Here is a 19,827-nt window from a genome sequence, read left to right on the forward strand (position 1 = left end):
AATACATTGAAGTAAGAAAGTTTTAGCTCAATAACCGGAACATCAAACTTCAAAATAAATGTTTGCAATTTTTTGTCGATACTTAAACAAAAAGAAACGTGAAGATTATATATATATTTGATACAGGTGAGAGAGAAAAACAATATGAAAGCGTGTTTATAGTGTTATCAGTGTTGTTATAGAAGGTCTTTTGTGTTTTCTGTTGTACTTTGAAGGTCTGGGTTAGGTTCTCCGTTAGCTCGTAGCTAACCACCCAGTACCGTCGCCGAACTGTCACTGCTGCTAGCCGCTAGCTGCCCTTTAGCTCCGGACTGAGTGTTTGTCATGTCGGAATCCAGCACACGGGATCATTGAAGACTTCTCTTCGCGTTCACATTCACGCAGGACAGACGTCTGGAAGACACCCTGAGATGAAATGACAACGTCAACACTACAGGTAGCCTGGATGTTAGCATGTTAGCATCCATCAGCCTCAGAGAACACCTTTGAGATGTGTTATTGTGTAATTTAATCAGCACAGCACTCTGCAGAGAAATCTAGACATGACATCAATCTAACGACACTCTCTTAATTAAATTTATACAAAGGTGTTTATTAGTTGTGGGTTTTTTTTATTATTATTATTATTTTATCATTGTTATATTACAACTCGACTGTGAACCAAAACAATGGTGCCATGGATGTCCACTTGGGTGCGTTAGTTTATGTTAACCACACGTTTTAAATGAGCCTTATGTCGGTGGGTAAATACCTGGACAATTTTAGGGAGTTGGGGCAGTTTTATTTAAAATATATGAAATTATAGTAATGAGTAATTTAACCATTAGCTTTTGTAGGCTAGCGCATGCTAATAGCCTTAGCTATAGCTAGCCTTATCCTGAGCTTCTCCCTGGGTTAAACAGCTGATTCTGCTAACGACGCTAGCGTGATATTTAAAACACTGCGAAACCTTAAGACCGATGTAATAGATGAGTAGCTGTTATTTTATTATTATTTTTTTTTAATTTAAGGCTAGCCATATTGACTTATGAACTACAAACGGAGACGTAGAAGAGGAGTGTTAATGTTATGTGGCTAACAGCGCTTTATAACGGTACAGTTAGCCCGTTAGCTGGGCTGTGGCCTAGACGTCACAGACACTGAATCATCATTAAAGCGTACAAAATTGTGAATAATAACACGTAATAAGCGGGGAAATCATTGGAAATACATTGTTTTGGGCTAATGGTGATTAATGACAAACACTAATTCAATTGTAACATTCTAATTTGCCACACGTATTTGAAATTCAACTTTCAACAACATGAACTGTAAGACAATGAATTCCTAATTTGTTGGGTTTAAAAAAGAGTCCAGCTGGTCTTTCGGTGTTTGTTATGTTATGTTATGTATTTGGTTTGCCTCACGTTCTCTGCTGAAATTCATCACAAATGTGTTTAATCAGGTTGAGGTCAATCATCACGTTCCTCCATGCCAAACTTGCTATCTCATATTTATATAGACATTGTTTTGTACACCAGTAAAAAATTATAGTATATCTAAAGAAAGAGAAAATGACAAAAAAAAAAAAAGTTGTTTGTAGCATGAAATTATCCAATTATCCAAAACTGTCAGTGGAGAATCAGAATGATTTAAACGAGACCTGATGTTAAACCGTCCTTTGTACCAAAAGATGGTAGTCACATGAGGTTTATCATTTGAGAGTGGCGTGAGAGCTGTGTCTCAGATATGGGACGCATCATTAGTAGTGTTCCTTTGAATCACGGGGTGTTAAACACTAGACACCCTCATCAAAGGTGGTTAGCTACAGGGTGATCAAGCCCATAACTGTTTCCCAGTCTCTTCTATCTGCAGCTTTAGGCCATCTCACATCTGATCTTTTTTTCTATAACTGTGTTTCAAACTTTATATTAGGGCTGCTCGATTATAGAAACAATTCTAATCACAATTATTTTAGTCATAATTGAAGTCACAATTATTCAAATGATTATTTGTTAACCAAAAAGTTATTTCTTTTTTGTACAAAAAAACCCAAAAACAAAATATATTCTTTAAACATACATAAAATCCTTCAAACACTAAAATCAAGTGTGTTCACTTTTGCACAAAACACTTCTTGCACGTGTTTTTGTTTTAGGTCTTTATCATCAAACCCAAAGTGTTCTCATATCAGAGAATTTGAGTGTTTTTGCTGTATTTCTCCTGCCATGTTTCAAGACCACTAGCAACAACTTTCCTCAGGTTGGCCTGCAAGTTTAGCAAGCTTTAGCTTTGAGAGGGGCGGGGCGGAGGGGAGTAGTTTGGATTATGGATTAAACAACTCAGTATTAATAACGTGTTTGCCAAGCTTTATTATTTGTAGATGTCTGAAATAGTGGGTTAGTTTTATTTAGCGAATAAAACATGTAATATATATATATATATATATATATATATATATATATATATATATATATTATTTATTTATTTTTTTGATTATTGTTTTTTTTCAATTATGTTATTTTTGTAATCGTTGGGTGTAATAATCAAAATCGTAGTTGAATTTTGATTAATTAAGCAGCCCTACTTTCTATTACCCCTAAAAATGCACTAAATCTAAATAATGCAACAAAAACTGGTCATGGAAACATCTGAATTAAAAAAAAAAAAAAAACACTTGAATATTGCTAAAAAGTTTTTACTTTTTCATGAGCAGGAATTTCAGATGTTTCGATATTGAAATGTGTCACAAAAGCGCTATGTAAACTTTTGGAAAATAACCGGTGAAGTTTCACAGGAACTTGAGCTTGGTAATATTAAGAAATAATAACTTCTTATTGGAATTATTTATCAGAATCAACAGGAATTTGATAGTGATTTTCAACAACTGATGCTGATATTTTAGATAATATATTTATTATCTCTGTTGAGGGCCAACCTTTAATACTGGTATTTTGCAACCCTAGTTGAAATGTTATGGTTTTTAATTATATTATTTTTTCTGGGTGCTTATTTTTATGTTTTGAAGCGGTACAGTTATTTAAAATTATTCCCAATTTCCGGTTTATTTTCAATAAATAATTCCCATGAAAAAGTTTATACTTTTAGTATTCCGAACATTCCTGAGCTTAAGTTTCTGTGGAAAGTGGAAATCTGTGTATTGAAAGGAATCCTGCCTTAAAGCAAATGCAGTGCAGTACTGGCTACTTTCAGAAAAAGGCTGGATCGTGTCATTCCAGCAGAACCAGGTGCAGAGGTGGCAGCCATCTGCGTCGACTGGTTGGGGTTAGTGGACAGAAGGACCAACAGAATAGGATGGAGAGATAGAACATCAGAGTGTCTCAGACTAGTTGAGCTGTGAACCACAGATCAGGAACTGCCATCATCAGCTTCACCACACCTGAAACAGAGGAGAGAGAGAGAAGGGCGAGGAGAAGGCACTGACTGCAGAAAAACATGATTCAGTATTATCAAGTCAGCCTGCCTTGGCCTTTGGGCCTCACTCCCAGTGGCCTAGTCAGCACTTATTATAAAGGTGATTAATCTCTTCCCGTTTATTGGTAAGCTTAGCTAACAGCGACTCCAAGGTCTGTAAATGTGACCGTTTACAGAGGAGACCATATCCGCTCTAGCGGTTAGGTTATGTTATGATTCCTCTCACGTTGTGGGTGGACTTTTGCTGTGACCAGTGGCCACAGTCAGTTCAACTGGTCGCAGCAGCTGGGATATTATTTAGCAGATGAAATACAGATTGGTCCACCTTCATATGTGGTTTGGTTTTTCCTTGATTTACGGCTAATTTATTCAGTTATCTACAGGGCTGAATGAATTTGGAAAATAATCTAATTGCAATTTTTTTCCCTCAATATTGCGATTGCGGTTTAATATGCCATTATTTTTTCAAGGGCCTTTTGTCATGTATTTTTCAATGAACACAAGCAATAAATCAATCTGTTTCATAATAAACAATTTCAGATATATTTAAACTTTAAATAGATATAAAATATACATTTTAAAGCACAGATTACAACAATAAAACAAACAAATCTCAGGCTTTACCTCTTCAACATATCTAACTTCACGTTTCATGAAACATGTGGACTGCACTTCTTAAACACTCTCTGAACTTAACAGGACAGTACAAGACAGGACAAAAAAATAAATACAAAATTGCAGCCTTTGTGAATAGAAAATCACATTTTATGATATCGGGATATTATTGTAAATGTAATTAATCCTTCAGCCTAGGGCTGGGCGATATGGCCTTTTATAAATACCGCGATATTTTTAGGCCATGTCACGATACACGATATATATCTCGATATTTTGCATTACCCTTGAATTAACACTTTGATGCACAAAATCACACCAGTATGATGATTCTATATGTCTACATTAAAACATTCTTGATCATACTGCATTAATATATAAACTTTCATGCAAAAAAGGGGATATCACAACTAAGTCAAAGTTGACATAACTGTATTTATTAAACAGTGAGTGGCTCAAACATAAAATTGTCAACAGAAAGTGCACGTTCTGTGCAAAATTGTCACAGAGACATTTCAAAACAAGACATTAGTGCAGGATGCAACTCACATGGCATTTCAAAACACAAAATTAAAGTGCACTTTTTGTACATAATGCCACTACAATATTTTAAAACAAATAGTGCCCTTTAGTGCATGTTGTCATTAAGATGACATTTCAAAAAAAAAAAAAAAAAAATATAAAAAGTCCGCGAGTTTAACGGTATGGTCATTTTCAACACCGCACAGACTACAAGCTGCGATATATCGAGTATATTCGATATATCGCCCAGCCCTACTTCAGCCTTAGTTATCTATCATATTCATTAAGGTGTCCTCATACTTTTGGTTATACAGTATACTTTACACAATCAAAGTCTTACATTTTCTATTCCATAGCTGCTGTTTTGTATTTGACTCAGAGGGTTGTCAGATTTATAAAAGGGGGTTCATATAAACCGTTCTGTTTCTGTATTTGCTTCAGAAAGCGATCGACCTTGTCACCAAAGCCACAGAGGAGGACAAATCAAAGAACTATGAGGAAGCCCTGCGACTATACCAGCATGCCGTGGAGTATTTCCTACACGCTATCAAATGTAAGCATTGGCACCAGGGCTGGGCAATATATCGTCATTCAACATATATCGATGCGATATTGAAAATGTCAATATCAAGATGTATTTTAAATGTCTTAACTTTTTTTGATTTATACAATCACACAGTAGAAATCACACCATACAAGTATTTCATATTATTCATAGAGTACAGTCAAACAGTGTCCTCCTTTACAATTTTATTCGGTATTAAAATACTCATTTTAGGAGTCGCTGCTTTCGATCTCAGAACAGTATGAAAAGCACTGTTAGATGGATTTCTGAGTGCGTCCTAAACCAGACCTTCATCTAAACAAGCCACACTACAGAACTCACTCACACATGCTGTCCCTTATTGGAAAAAAAGCCAAAAGTGACACATATTTATCAGCTGTTTGTTAATAAATGTGCCTATGTGGCATTTTTCATCTGCAACTTTAACACAGAATTTTGTTTTCTGCTCAGACTTTATTGAGTTAAAGGTTCCATATCATGCATTTTTCACCCATCTCCATTTGTTCTAAGAACCCCAAAAACATAGCATTTGAGGTTTATTTTCTCAATCTCGCCTGTTTTCCAGAGTTTTAGCCTCTGAAAAGTTTCTTTCTAACCAACGGGCTGTTTGCTGCCTGCTTATGCATGTTCATGAGTGGGCGTATCTATGCACTGACTTGCCTGCGAGGCTCCTTCATGACTCGCTCTGAGGCAGATCAGTGATCACCAAAGTGATTTTTTCTTCCTTTCCATACACTGTTGTTATTGTTTTCAGCTAAAAAACAACACATTACAGTAAAACATATGGACTCACACAATAGCCGTTTAAATATCCATCTTCATGCTGTGTGTTCATCCAGCATCAACAGCAGCAGCTTCAAACACTCACCTGAGTTTTAAGCTGTTAATTTACTTTCTTCTCCTCCTCATCTTTATTAAATACAGGAATAGTGCATTTAAGGTGATAATCATTTGTTTATCACCTCAACCGTTGTGTCACATTGGGTCACATACACATCAGATCAAGTCAAAGGCGATACGATGTCTGCTCCCTGGGTGCCAACACTGCAGTGTTCACCGTGGAGGCGCGGCACTTCCTGGAGGAGGCGGTTCATAATTCTAGTGACATCACTAGAATTTGAACCGCTCATTTTTCAGAAGAGAGCAGAGAAGCAGCTCAGAGAGCAGGATTATTGAGGGTTTCTCAGGGATGTAGGTCCTTTAAACATATCAAGATTAATATCGTATATCGACATTATGAGAAGAAATATTGAGATGTGAGTTTTGGTTCATATCGCTTCTTTAGCCACAATGCAGCTAAAAATGTCATTATAAAATTAGTTAATAATTGATTTCTTTAATCATTGACTTGTTTCTATTTACTTGTGTCCAGTTGTTACTAAGGTTTCTTCTTGGTTAATAATTGTAGTTTGGTAGTCAGAACGTCTCTTTTCGAGTCATTTGGTAAAAATTCCTGCATTTATTCATATCTTGTTTTATATCGCAGCTATAGTTTTCTCTATATCTTTTTTCCTTTATTCCTTTAGATGAAGCCCACAGCGACAAGGCGAAGGAGAGCATACGAGCCAAGTGCATGCAGTACTTGGACAGAGCAGAGAAACTCAAGGACTACCTGAAGAATAAAGACAAACAGGGCAAGAAGCCCGTCAAGGAGGCGCAGAGCAATGACAAGTATGCTGCTTCTGTCCTATCGCGCTAACTTTGTATCACGAGTGGGAAGAGTCTGATTGGATTGATGTTGTTGTTGTTGTTGTTGTTGAAATGTGTTCACAGAAGTGACAGTGACAGTGAGGGGGAAAACCCAGAGAAGAAGAAACTGCAGGAGCAGCTTATGGGTGAGTAGAGCCAGCATTAATCCAGACCTTCAAATGCTCATGCTCACGTGCAGCGATAGGCAACTCTCTCACAGCTGGGGCCACAAACATGTGATTGTATCTGATCCAAGGGCCACATGATCAATATTAATTTCAGCATTTAAAATAATGACCAATCAGAGCATAAACACACAGGGGGGAAAAGGGGGTTTTCTTTGTGGTTTTGATGTTTTGTAAATTTTTTTGGTCATTTTGTGTGTTTTTGGAATCATTGTGTATGTTTTTATTTTTTGTGTTGGTGGAATTTTGTGTATTTTTCTGTCATTTTCTGCACTTTTGCCTTCGATTTGTGCATTTTTGGGGGTCACACTATCTTTTTGTGGTTGTTTTCTGTATTTTCCTTTCATTTTGTGTAATTTTGTGTGTCTTTGGAGCTATTCTATAATGCGTTGTTGTTTTGTGCGTTTTTGTAGTCCTTTTGTTTGTTTGAGTGGTTGTTTTGTTGTCATTTTATGTTTTATTAGTCATTTTGTGCATTTTTGGAATTCATTTTTTGTGTATTATGTTGGGCTCCATATTCCTTGTGTCAGTAAGATAAAGAAAGATAAATAGTACTGTTAAATATTCAATTATCCTTTGCTTATCTTTTTTTTTCAATGTCAGCCAATTATAATTTTGACCTCATGACTGACTTTTTAATTTTTTTAAATTATTTTTTTATAATAAAAGTTGTAATTATATGTTTTTAAAGATAAAAACAAACCTTTATTTCCGTCACTCTTTGTGTCCAGTTGCTTCACTGATACTGCCATACACACCATGATATGGAAGCATTTGAGCATGATCCTTATTGAAAAGCTTTCTGTGATTGTAGGGGCGATTGTGATGGAGAAGCCTAATGTGAGGTGGAACGATGTGGCTGGACTGGAGGGAGCAAAGGAGGCCCTGAAGGAAGCTGTCATCCTACCCATTAAATTCCCCCATCTCTTCACAGGTTGGTCTTATTTATAAACCTGTTGACAGCCAATGGCCTATAATACACTGTCGTTGTGAAGGAAATCATGTAGTGTTTTTACCTCAAATGTGACACTTATTCTAAAAGGTCCCATGTCATGCTATTTTTCACCCATCTCCATTAGTTATAAGAACCCCAAAAATGTAGTATTTGAGGTTTATTTTCCCAAACTCACCTGTTTTCCAGAGTTTTAGCCTCTGAAAAGTCACTTTCTGTCCAACTCTACATAAACAGGCTGATTTGCGGCCTACTTATGCATATTCATGAGTGGGCGTGTCTATAGACGGGACACTGACTTTCTCTTCCCCGCATGGTGACGTACTGTAGGTCCAGAGGACGGCCCGCCCTCCTCCCACCCACTCCGTAGCCGAGCTCATGCTGCTTTATAAACACGAGACAGTAGAAAATACATACATCGCACTGCGCAAAGGACGCTGAAATGCTCACCTTTGTGGGCCTGTCTGTTTACATGTCAATCACGGCAGAGAGCTTCCTGCAGGCGCGGTTTCTCCAGCTCAGTGCCGCGTCAAATTCGTCATCAAAGTGGAGCGAGGTGTTTGGGCTCACCCTGCAGTAAGAAAGGAGCAAATCACCCTCTAACTAACGATTGAGGGAATCAATAAAAAAACACTTTGGGCATCTGTTTGAAGCCCTAATAGCACTTTTATCATGTTTAAAGCACAGAAAGTTGATTTAGCTTAACATGGGCCCTTTAAAAGAAAAAAATAATTTTATAATTTTTATTTCCATTAAAACAAATATTGTTTTGTTGTGTATTTGCTGTTGGCGACAGTAGTAAAGGGTTGGTGGATTGATTCCAAGATTCTACCTGTAATGTGTCCTTTGGGCAAGACACTGAACCCCAAGTTCCTGCTAATTGAGGATTAGCAGCTAGCATAGCAGCTCTGTCTGTCTCCATTGGTGAGTGAATGGATTATGGAGGCTACTGAAGTGGTGGTTTAGTGCTAAACAAGTGAAATGTATTGACCATTATATTTTAATTATACTTCATGCAGCAACATGCAGTGATTGGTCTGCTCATACTTGTTCCTGTGAATACTTTTCTGATAATTTTAGTCAACATTAAGATTGACTAATCCAGGCATGGACAACTGGCAGCCTGGTGGCCAAAAGCAGCCTTAAGCCTAATTTTGTGCAGCCACAAAAGCAACTGCACATAATGACTTTAAGAAATTCCTCAAACAACAGCAAAAATACAGATATATAAAATATTGATATATAAAAGTATAGAAAAATTTACAAAACAATAACAAAAATACACAAAAGTGACTTCAAAACACAATAAGACAATAGAAATGCACACATTACTTATGAGGACTACAAAATACACAAAATTATAGAATAATATACAAAACGACAACAAAAATACATAAAATGTTGACCACAGGAAAAATATAAAAACAACAAACGCACACAAAATAGGATAAATATGTACAAAATAAAATAAAAACAAAACGACACAAAATGACAGACAAAACCTACAGAAATGACAATAAATTATGCAAAATGACAGCAAAAAACTCAAAACAACAAACACACAAAATAAGAGAAAAATGTACTAAATGATAACAAAAATAGACGAAAACCTTAGTTGTTCCCTGTATCAGTGCTCAGATTGGTCATTATTCTAAATGCTGCTATTAATGGTGGTAGTGTGGCCCTCAGATCACACTAATACATTTTTGTGGCCCCCACTAGGATAAAAGTTGCAAATCTCTGGTCTAATCCAATCCACAACACAGATTATCATTAAATACAAACATTATTTATGTATGTTAAAGCGGTTCCACTGTCTATTTCATATTTCCAATAACTGCTACCACACACACACACACACACACACACACACACACACACACACACACACACACACACACACACACACACGCACACACGCATCTGTGTGTGTGTTTTAATGCTTGTGTCTATTTTCTCCCAGGGAAGCGAACTCCATGGAGAGGAATCCTGCTCTTCGGTCCTCCAGGAACCGGGAAGTCGTATTTGGCTAAAGCTGTGGCTACGGAGGCCAACAACTCCACCTTCTTCTCCGTCTCTTCCTCAGACCTCATGTCCAAGTGGCTAGGAGAGAGTGAGAAGTACGTCTCTGATGATTACAGTTTTTCTCGAGTGTCAGGACACATTTCAGGAAACTGCCCTCCATTTTCTCTAAACTCTAAACACAAAACACTTTTCTCAAGCTAGCTCCACAAAAACTCGCAGTCTCTTTACAAAACGAAACTCTCACTCCAAAACCCAAACTTTCACCACAAAACTGTTGCTCCTATGGCCAAAACCAAACTTTGACAACAAAATGGTCCTCACCGCTTGCAAAAATGTAAACACTATTGGATATCTATCACACACTTCAATAAAAATTGAAAACACAATGTTCAGGGTGTGATGTTCTCAGTACCCCATCATTTGTATAGTAATCACATCTGTATAGTAATCAATAGTAAGTCACAGATTATTTTTAGGGGAATAGAACCTCATTTATTGACAACCTGTACAAACATACTTTTTCCAAAACAAATTTCAAAAGAGAACAAAAGCATACATGGGGATACATGTCACAAATTCTTACAGTAAAGAGGTTCTATGGGGTCTGTGGGGGGGCCTGTGCAGGGGCCTGTGGGGGGGCCTGTGCGGGGGCCTGTGGGGGGGGCTGTGCGGGGGACTGTGCACGGGCCTGCGCATCACGTCGTCGGGTGGGGTCAGGCCACAGGACCTCGTCCACATCGCAGGCTATGTTTTCCCTCGCCAGGCAGCGGGGGAAGAAAGCTCTGGCATGCCGGACCCAGCCTGAGTAATCCCCCACATCATCACAGGCCAGGTCCATGGCCCTGAGGAGGTTCTCTCTACTATATGGTTGCCGGTCATACACCTTCCACCGCCATGATGAGAAGAACTCCTCTATGGGGTTGAGGAAAGGTGAGTAGGGTGGCAGACATACATTGAGGAATTGTTGGTGTATATTGAACCACTCTCTTATCTGGTTGGTGCGGTGAAAACTGACGTTGTCCCAGATGATGACATAGATGGGAGGAGGCTGTGCTGGAACCAGATTCTGCTGCTCACGGTCAATCAGGATGTCCCGTAGGTCTCCCAGGAATGTGAGGAGACGCTGGGTGTTGAAGGACCCAAGGAGAGCCTGCCTGTGGAGAAGCCCTTCTGAGGTCATGGCTGCACATAGGGAGATATTCCCCCCACGTTGGCCAGGAACGTCCACAATTGCTCTTTGGCCAATTATGTTACGGCCTCTCCTCCGTCTCTTGGTGAGGTTGAAGCCAGCCTCATCCAGGAAGATGTATTCATGTTGTCTCATCATGGCGTCCAACCCCAAGATTCTCTGTGGAAATGAATAGAGTATGGGTAGTGTCACAGAAGGAGTACTACAGTACACTGTGGGCTACTGTGCAGTACAGTGAGCTTGTACACCCACTGTACTGTGAACAATCAACATTGTATACCCGTATGTATACTTACTTGCACATACTGGAAACGTAGCTCTTTGATTCTGTCCGAGTTACGCTCAAAGGGAACTCTATAAGCTTGCTTCATGCGTAGCTTCTGGCGACGGAGGACTCTGTCTATGGTGGCCAAACTGACTCTGTCAATACCTCCAAAATTTATGTTGTCAGCTATGACTCTCTCCTTTATTTCCCTGAGTCTGATGATGTTGTTTTCCCGGACCATGTCCACAATGAGGATCTCTTGCTGTGCTGTAAATAGGGGAGCCCTTCCACCATGATGTGGCAATCTTTCAACCCTATAGAAACAAATATGCTTTCACTCTTCAAAAAAAGACTTACAATCTACAATACAAACATCAATGGAAATGTCCAGTCTCCCAAAGCAAACGTAATGTGGTGAAACCAATTTAGATTGTGGGCTACAAACATTTAGACAAAGTAACTACAGTACATACCTGTTGTGTTGTCTGAATGCCCGAATTATGGTGGACACTGAGAACCTGCTGAGGTTGGGTTGGACTCTTAGTCCAGCTTCTCTCAGTGACATTCCATGGACAATGACATGGTCAATGACAGTAGCTCGCATTTCATCTGTGATGATTGTACGTGGTTGTCTTGCTCTTCCTCCTTGCACTCCTCCTCTCCCTCCTCGCCCTCCTTGGCCTGCTCCTCGCCCTCCTCTGACACGAACTCCGCCTCTGTACATTCTGTTGCCGTTTGGCACCTTCAGCAAACTGTGCATTCTAAACTGGCCTATATAGGTGTTGTCACATCATTGGCAGGTGTCTTCAATTTTGAGTCGTTGTGCATTCTCAAGCGGCCAATATGGATGGTGTCACATGTGTCTTCAATTTTGAGTCACAGTGTTTAAGCAATGACACCCGTGCTTTCATTGTGTTCAACTTTTGATGTCTGAGTCTACCATTTTGCATTGTGTGAGCAAAAGTGTGTTTTAGCAAGTGTGAAAGTGTTTAGCATAAGTGTGAATGTGTTTAGAGCAGTGCAAATGTGTTTAGAGTTCTGCAACATGTGTTTTGGCAAATGCAAATGTGTTCAGAGTTTTGTGAAATTGGAGATTGAGGTGAAATGTGTTTATAGTTAAGCCAACTAGAGGCCAGATTTATTAAAGTGTTTAGGCAACTGGTCATTGTGCTCAGAGATCTAGAAATTGTGCTTTAGCAATCGAGAAAAACTGTAATGCTACATTTCAGGAAAACACAAGGTCACAATAAATCGGAGAGACTTTGTCAAACGTAAAACTCTGAATTCACACAAAGTTTTTACATCCTGCAGTATAGTAGATGTGGAATGCCCAGTGTAATATGAGCTTTGTCCCATTCCCCTTCTTCTGTCCTTACTCGTCTCATTCAGGCTGGTGAAGAACTTGTTTGACTTGGCGCGAACTCACAAACCCTCCATCATCTTCATCGACGAGGTGGACTCGTTGTGCGGCTCCAGAAACGAGAACGAGAGCGAGGCTGCGCGCCGCATAAAGACTGAGTTTCTGGTCCAGATGCAGGGTGAGTGCAGAGAAGTCAGGTTTCATATGGAACAGTTCACAGCGTGTCTTCTGTCTTGAATAAATGAGGAATGTCTGAAGTGGTTTGGTTTCGCAGGTGTTGGGAACAACAATGATGGGATTCTGGTGTTGGGAGCCACAAACATCCCCTGGGTGCTCGACGCCGCCATTCGTAGAAGGTCAGCGATCACCACAGTTTGACTTCCTGCCACAAAACACACATTAATACCACAGAGACAAAGCATTGAAAGTCAATTGAGAAGGACTAAAAAAACTAAACTGAAGCTGCATTCTGTCATAGTGATGCATTATTTACAAATCAAAAATGAAATAATAATAATGATCATCTTCTCTGAAACATTAATACTGTGCATGTTCATATGCACTTTTCTACAGTGTCCTTTCAAACAATTTCAAAGTGCATTAAAAGTCCATATATTGGTTAGTTTACAATTCCATACACAATGACCACGTTTACATGGGAGCTTTAATTCCTCTTTAATTCAGAATAAAAGTTAAATCCTCTTTAAACTGATCTTGTAAACGCTCAATACCTAATGCAATTTTAATTTCGAATTTAACTTAAATCCAATCTAGGTGTGCTGGTTTATTCTGATTTTAATTTCAAATTAAATTATTACAATTCTTCTAAACACATAATTCCGCTTTGAGTTAATTCCCCTCGTTCTGAGCATGCGTGACTTACCGCGATGACGCGCTGATGTCATAGTCCAGGATGGCCGCCTGGACTCCAGCCAAGACTATTTATTTAATAGGAGCCTTAGAAGACATGGATATAATGAAAAGAGTGGACGGACGGAAGAATGAATATGCAGACATTCACACGGACACACTGACTTGCAAACGGAACAGGCTTCATCGAGGCATGAAGCACCAGAGCTTCGCTATTGACGCGCGGTTCATTATTAAGTACATTTTTCACTCATCGTCCTGTATAGTGGAGGTAGAACAGCTGTTGCATTAACCGCTGGCTTTGATTGACCAAAGTACGGTCTTCTATCTCCCTTTTCCGCTGCTCTCTCTCTTCTGCTTCACGGAGAAAAGTGAACCCGTGTGTTATTGTCCAGCTGCTGCTTAAAAACAGTTCTCATGTGGTCTTCTATGTTGGAGCCGAAAAGAAAAGGTTTGTTGTGTGTTTTTATCCCGATAGACGTGACACGTGTCATTCTCCCCCTGTGCAATCAGAGCCTTTCCCAACCCCCAGAGCGAATAAAGCCGAATAAACCGGTTTTTCATGTAACCTCAATTCGGGAATTACTATTTCCATGTAAACACGAAGTAGAACACTTTAATTCCGAATAATTTAATTCTGAATAACTAATTCGGAATTAAAAAACATCATGTAACCGTGGCCAGTATTGGATTCAGGAGATCAATATGATAACCAGTAATTATTATTTTATCCATAATTGTATTATTATTGTCATAATTATTAAAGTTACATTTATTTGACTACAGAGTTCAAACTGAATATAAAAAAATTAAACAACAAAATCAACATAGTCGACATTATAGACCAGAGGTGGGAAACTGTTATGACAGCAGGGGGCACACATGATCCGAGCGCAACATTATTAACATTCATGTCAGCATTTAGAATAATGATCAATTTGAGCATTTTGTCGCAGTCGTGTGTTTTTGGAGTCATTTTGTCTATTTGTTGTTTTTTTTATGTAATGAGTTATTTTGTGTATTTGTTTTTTTTTTTTATTTTCAATGTCGTTTTGTATATTTTTTTAGTGGTGAACTCGATTAAAAAAAAAATAAATAAAAAAAATCTAATTAATTAGAGACTAATTAATAATTGTAATTTAATTAATTTTAATTCATTAGAGACTAATTAATTATTGTCTATTTATCTAAATTAATTGCATAGCAATATTTGACACGGACAAAAAACGTTTTTCCATATTAAATGGATTTTGGTTAATGACTGAATCAATGAAAACAATAAATGAGCTTAAACAACAAAATATTGTTTATAATTTAGATTGCTGAGTGCTGACATAATGTAATGTAATGAATAAAGAATATTATGATTGCCTCAGTTTCAATACCGTCTATTAATATTCAACCTTCTAAATATTTACACATTTATAGATATTTTAAAGCATTTTCTGTGGCATATTTACAAGATTCACAAAAAGAAAAAGTAAAATAAAATAAAAAAATGTAAAAAAGAATAATCAAAACATTTTTTAAAAAAACAAAACCATCGTTTTCATGTTTGCTCAAATCAATTAACTCACATCTCATATTATTTATCTTCAAATCTAATTTTCATACTTATTTAACATTTATTAAATAGAGTTCCTGACTCATTTCTTTCTTTCTGAAGTGCATTCCATAAACACATTTCCATTGCTTTTGAGTTAAAGCTGGGGTTTTTTTTAAAGATGTCTGACTTTCTGTTTTTTAAAACCTTTCTTGGATATTCTTTGGCAATGTTTCTTATTGGCTTTATACAAAATCCGAAGAATATTATAATCATCAATATCAATTGACGCATTAAAATTCAAGCCCTAATATTTTTATATTTTTTGTATGTATTTGTATTGACCTTGGTTTTTGAGGGAAAATGTGTGTTTTGTTTGTGTCGTTTTATTGTGATTTTGTATGTTTTTGGAGTCATTTTGTGTATTTTTGTTGTTGTTTTTTTTGTGTATTTTTTCATCATTATTTATGTTTTTGGAGTCATTCCGTGTGTTTACTTTAGGGGCCATGCAATACTAGACTGAAGGCTGCATGTGGCCCCCAGGCCTCCGTCTTTGTCTTTGATAGACTGTTTATGGTTCTCACACACTGCCTTTGCTGACCTGTGGGGGCAACAACATATCATCTATCATTTATGTCTATGTTATTACTTCTGTGGTTTTATAGCTACAAAGCTAATGACCTGATTGTGTTGATTAATAAAAATATAACATGAACAGTTCTGAGCATGTTTAAAATCCTCTTTGGATTTGATCGCTCTTGTCAATTTTTGTGTGTGTGCGTGTGCGCGTGCGCGTGCGAGCGAGCATTACTAAATGTGTGTCACTGATTTGTTGCACGGCAGGTTTGAGAAGCGTATCTACATCCCTCTTCCAGAGGAGCCTGCTCGCTCCCAGATGTTCCGGCTCCATCTAGGAAACACTCCTCACAGCCTGAGCGAGGCCGACCTCCGGCAGCTCGCTCACAAAACCGACGGCTACTCGGGCGCCGACATCAGCATCATCGTCAGGGACGCCCTGATGCAGCCGGTCAGGAAAGTTCAGTCTGCCACTCATTTCAAAAAGGTGAGATAGGCGACACAAAGAGGTCCAACCCACGTCTTCTGCTCCCAGTCATTCCTGTTCTTCTGACTCTGAAGGTTCGCGGTCCTTCACGGAGTAATAACCAGTTTATGGTGGACGACCTGCTGACCCCATGTTCACCTGGTGACCCTGCAGCCATAGAGATGACCTGGATGGATGTGCCTAGTGACAAACTGCTGGAGCCCATAGTGTGCATGGTGAGCTGCTGTCAGCTGTGTTTCTATCTCACCTCTAACCTCTCCTGGTGTTCACAAACACCAGAATTCATCTTGTACTGTTCCCGCCTTTGCCTTTTGAAACCACACCCAACCGATTAGAACCAATCATGAGGCAGTGTTGTGGTTTAGGGCGGGACATCAGGGTGTGACGAAGGCAGAAGCACCGACGCAAAACTGGAGTATGCGCAGTTGCGGGAAGAGAACTAGCTGAGCTACCGCTATTAGCATAGTTCCATATCAAAATAGAAAGATGTCGACGCAGGAGGATGAACGTGTGGAAGCTGCTCTAATCTCAGTTTTAGAGCATTTTCTTTTTGAACGAGCAACAGCGAGAGGCGCTTTGTGCATTTTGGAATGGTAAAGACGGCAAAACTGAGTCGTTTTGTTGTTGTAGCAGTAAATCATGGTAGACAAGCGCTTCGCCTAATCAGCTTCAAGCATTCGGTTCCTGTCCTTCCCTGGTTCCCGAAAGGATTCGCCTGACACAGACCCAGATCGATGTGGAGAACTGGAATTAGAGGGAGGGCTACATATCAATCTGGCTCTTGCCAGGTTATCTCAGGAAAAGTTCCACCGGAGTGGAGCAAACATGTGTGAGAGTATGACAAAATTATTTGTGATCATGATTATTGTTAAATTATAGTGAAGTATTGAAACGTTAGAAAAAAAGGGAAATATATTTAACAATACCCTGGGGCTTCATTTATAAAACACTGAGTTGAATCTACACTAAAATGCAACGTACGTCAAAAATCTGAAAATGCGCTAAACCATGCGTAGCTCACCTGCACTCACTTTTCTCTTTCTAAATCACAGCCCAGATAGAAGTTCGTGCAGGTGAATTCACTTCATGTTCCGCCCTCGACACGCCCACATTCTACCATAAATGGTCAGGAGCTCATGAATGGTTTTTGCATCAAACCGAGCTGCTGACGTTACAAGGAAAAAAAATTGGTTCAGGCGTTGCAATAATACATTTCATCCAGAAGGAAGAAATAAATGTAATTTATGTGACCTTTTTTCATTCAAAATGAAAGCATATGCAAATAGTTTCTTCTGAAAATCAGTCGTCGTCTTTGGTTAAATTACTGTCCCGGTTTTGAGTTTTAAAAATCTGGTCACTCACTACAGAACTCAGACACATGCGCTTCCTTTTAGGAAAAAAGACAAAAGTGGCACATATTGTGCAGGTGTTTAAAATAAGTGTTTAAAATAAATGTGCCTGTTTGGCTTTTTGCATCAGTGATATTAACCCAGAAGTGATTCTGTTAAGACTTAATTTCATTTAAATTATCGAGATTTATCATATATATCGTATATAGTATAAATTTTGGTCCATATCATCCAGCTCTATTGGGAAGTGATGGATGCCACTTTCAAGCAATTGTTTGTGTCCTCTACAGTCAGACATGCTGCGCTCTCTGTCCACCACTCGGCCCACAGTCAACTCTGAGGATCTGCTGAAGGTGAAGAAGTTCACAGAGGACTTTGGGATGGAGGGCTGAGGAACGGAGGTTTACATCTCACACCCCGCCCCTCTTCCTCACCGTTCCACTGCTGTCCCTTCCTGTAGAACCGTCTCTCAGTGGATCTCCTGGTTTTTCGTCTGTCGTGGATAGAAACCAGGATTTCTGATGTTGATCAAACGCAGCAGTAGAGAAACTGCTCTGTGCGTTTCAGACACTAGGCACCTCCTCCTGCTCTTCTGTGTTCCTTTACAGCTCATCTTTACCAAACCCACCCATCATCTGCGCTGATGAGGAGAGATTTGTCCCTCCGTGAGCCGACTGAAGGACGGTACGTTCAGCCGCCATCGTGCACTTTCCAAGGACAGCTTGATGAAGAAACAAATGAAGGAAGTTCTCCTGTCAGGCATGCGAGTGTGTGAGTGCATCTCAGTGTTTTTATTAAACTTGTGTGTCTACAGTTTGTGTCAAAATGTCCAAAAAACAAGTTGTATTTTTTTTGTTATTTAATATGGAGGTAAATCAAACCAGATCACCTGAAGAGATGCATTCAATCCCAGTGACGTGCTTGACTGATTTAAAAAAAACAAAACAAAAAAAAAATACACATTTTAACATTTAAAGACTCCTGTGATAACAGCTGCATTTAAAAAAAAAAAGATTTCTTTTTTTTTTTATTTACCACATCCTAATCTTTCCTGGTTATTTATATAGATGCAGAATGATCCATTAAGGAAGCACTTTAATTTTCCAGTTTCAATATTTTTAATATTTATTCAAGTATAATTCAACGTGCTTTTTACTATGCTCAGAATTTCAGTCGCTGAACCAAATAAATTACCATCTAATGCAGCATTAATAAAATATGCAGATGTTTGAAAGCAACGCCTGGATTTTTGTGCACGGGAGTCAGTCAAGCACGTTACTGAAACAACATTAGCTGAAGGACGTTTACACCTGAAGTATTACTTTGGGTTTTTTTCCCACTGGTCTGTTTGTGGTTCAGTGAGAGATCTGTTACAGACGTCTCCGTACGGGGACCCAACCTGCCGCTGGCCATGTAACCATTACTACTAATTTAACCAGAATGAATAAAAACTGACATTTCAAAAATGAAATACAAGCTCCACTGCTGGTGTAATGTCTTTTCTTTTGTTGGATGTTGGAAACATTAATCTTCTGCCAGGCTAAACAAATACAAAAAGCTGAAGTGAAGTTAACAAATGTTGGATAGTACAGGCTTTGATCTCTCAGATTAGTCTTCATTGTGAAAATATCAAACATGCAGCCAAAATCTAAATATGTTTTCTGAGTAGTTTAGATCATGTGAATGAAATCCATCTCTACAGTCACACACTTCTCTGCTTTCTGTTGGACATACAGCAGAACTCCACCTGAGTAAAACATGGCATTGGTCTGAAAAAATGTTCTAAATGATTTTTCTAAATAATGTTCACATTCACGAGTTTTGAAAATCTTTCCGTTTTGAAAGCGAGACTTTCATTCTCTTCTGTATTAAAACAGACCAAATATAAAAGACAAAATCCATCATGAGGCTTTTCAGTCCTTTCTGATGCTCCCAGAGTTCCTCCTCTGTACACAGTGATGCACATCTGGATTCCAGCTGCAGGTGGAGAAGGCACAGCTTCAGTTCTGTATCTTTGTCACAGGATGAGATTCCTCTGTAAACTAATGTGCTGTTAAAACCCTTCAGGGAGGAACAGTTGGCTTCTTCATCACACTTTGCTCCTCTTTGAGTGGCCCTCCACTGGGGGAGCAGCTCGCTTGTTGCGGTGATGAGGGAATGTTGGCATCAGCTCTGGTTCGCAGGCTGGAAATAAGGCGCAGGATGGGACACATGAGAGTCT

At 38.8% G+C, this 19,827-nt stretch overlaps 3 protein-coding genes across 3 annotated transcripts in view; 1 reads left to right on the plus strand and 2 right to left on the minus strand.

Annotated features, from left to right (window-relative positions):
* Positions 1 to 19,088, plus strand: vps4a (vacuolar protein sorting 4 homolog A). Its single transcript, XM_028448896.1, has 12 exons — positions 1 to 126; positions 216 to 436; positions 4,993 to 5,104; positions 6,643 to 6,787; positions 6,890 to 6,951; positions 7,805 to 7,924; positions 9,906 to 10,062; positions 12,811 to 12,959; positions 13,056 to 13,137; positions 16,038 to 16,257; positions 16,332 to 16,472; positions 17,897 to 19,088. The coding sequence occupies exons 2-12, from the start codon at positions 416 to 418 to the stop codon at positions 17,996 to 17,998; spliced, it is 1,311 nt and encodes a 436-aa protein (XP_028304697.1). The 5' UTR covers positions 1 to 126; positions 216 to 415; the 3' UTR covers positions 17,999 to 19,088.
* LOC114464574 (uncharacterized) lies at positions 10,522 to 12,641 on the minus strand. Its single transcript, XM_028448895.1, has 3 exons — positions 11,895 to 12,641; positions 11,453 to 11,735; positions 10,522 to 11,315 (listed from the first exon to the last, which is right to left on the minus strand). The coding sequence occupies exons 1-3, from the start codon at positions 12,179 to 12,181 to the stop codon at positions 10,563 to 10,565; spliced, it is 1,323 nt and encodes a 440-aa protein (XP_028304696.1). The 5' UTR covers positions 12,182 to 12,641; the 3' UTR covers positions 10,522 to 10,562.
* The window catches only part of cdk10 (cyclin dependent kinase 10), a 13,924-nt gene continuing 12,802 nt past the window's right edge, over positions 18,706 to 19,827 (minus strand). The window contains exon 13 of the mRNA XM_028448899.1: positions 18,706 to 19,790. Coding sequence (XP_028304700.1) covers positions 19,696 to 19,790 — 95 coding nt within the window. The 3' untranslated portion in view covers positions 18,706 to 19,695. The remainder of the gene's footprint in view (positions 19,791 to 19,827) is intronic.

The sequence above is a fragment of the Gouania willdenowi genome, chromosome 6 (assembly GCF_900634775.1).
Source record: "Gouania willdenowi chromosome 6, fGouWil2.1, whole genome shotgun sequence".
In the NCBI taxonomy this organism is placed as follows: Eukaryota; Metazoa; Chordata; class Actinopteri; order Blenniiformes; family Gobiesocidae; genus Gouania; species Gouania willdenowi.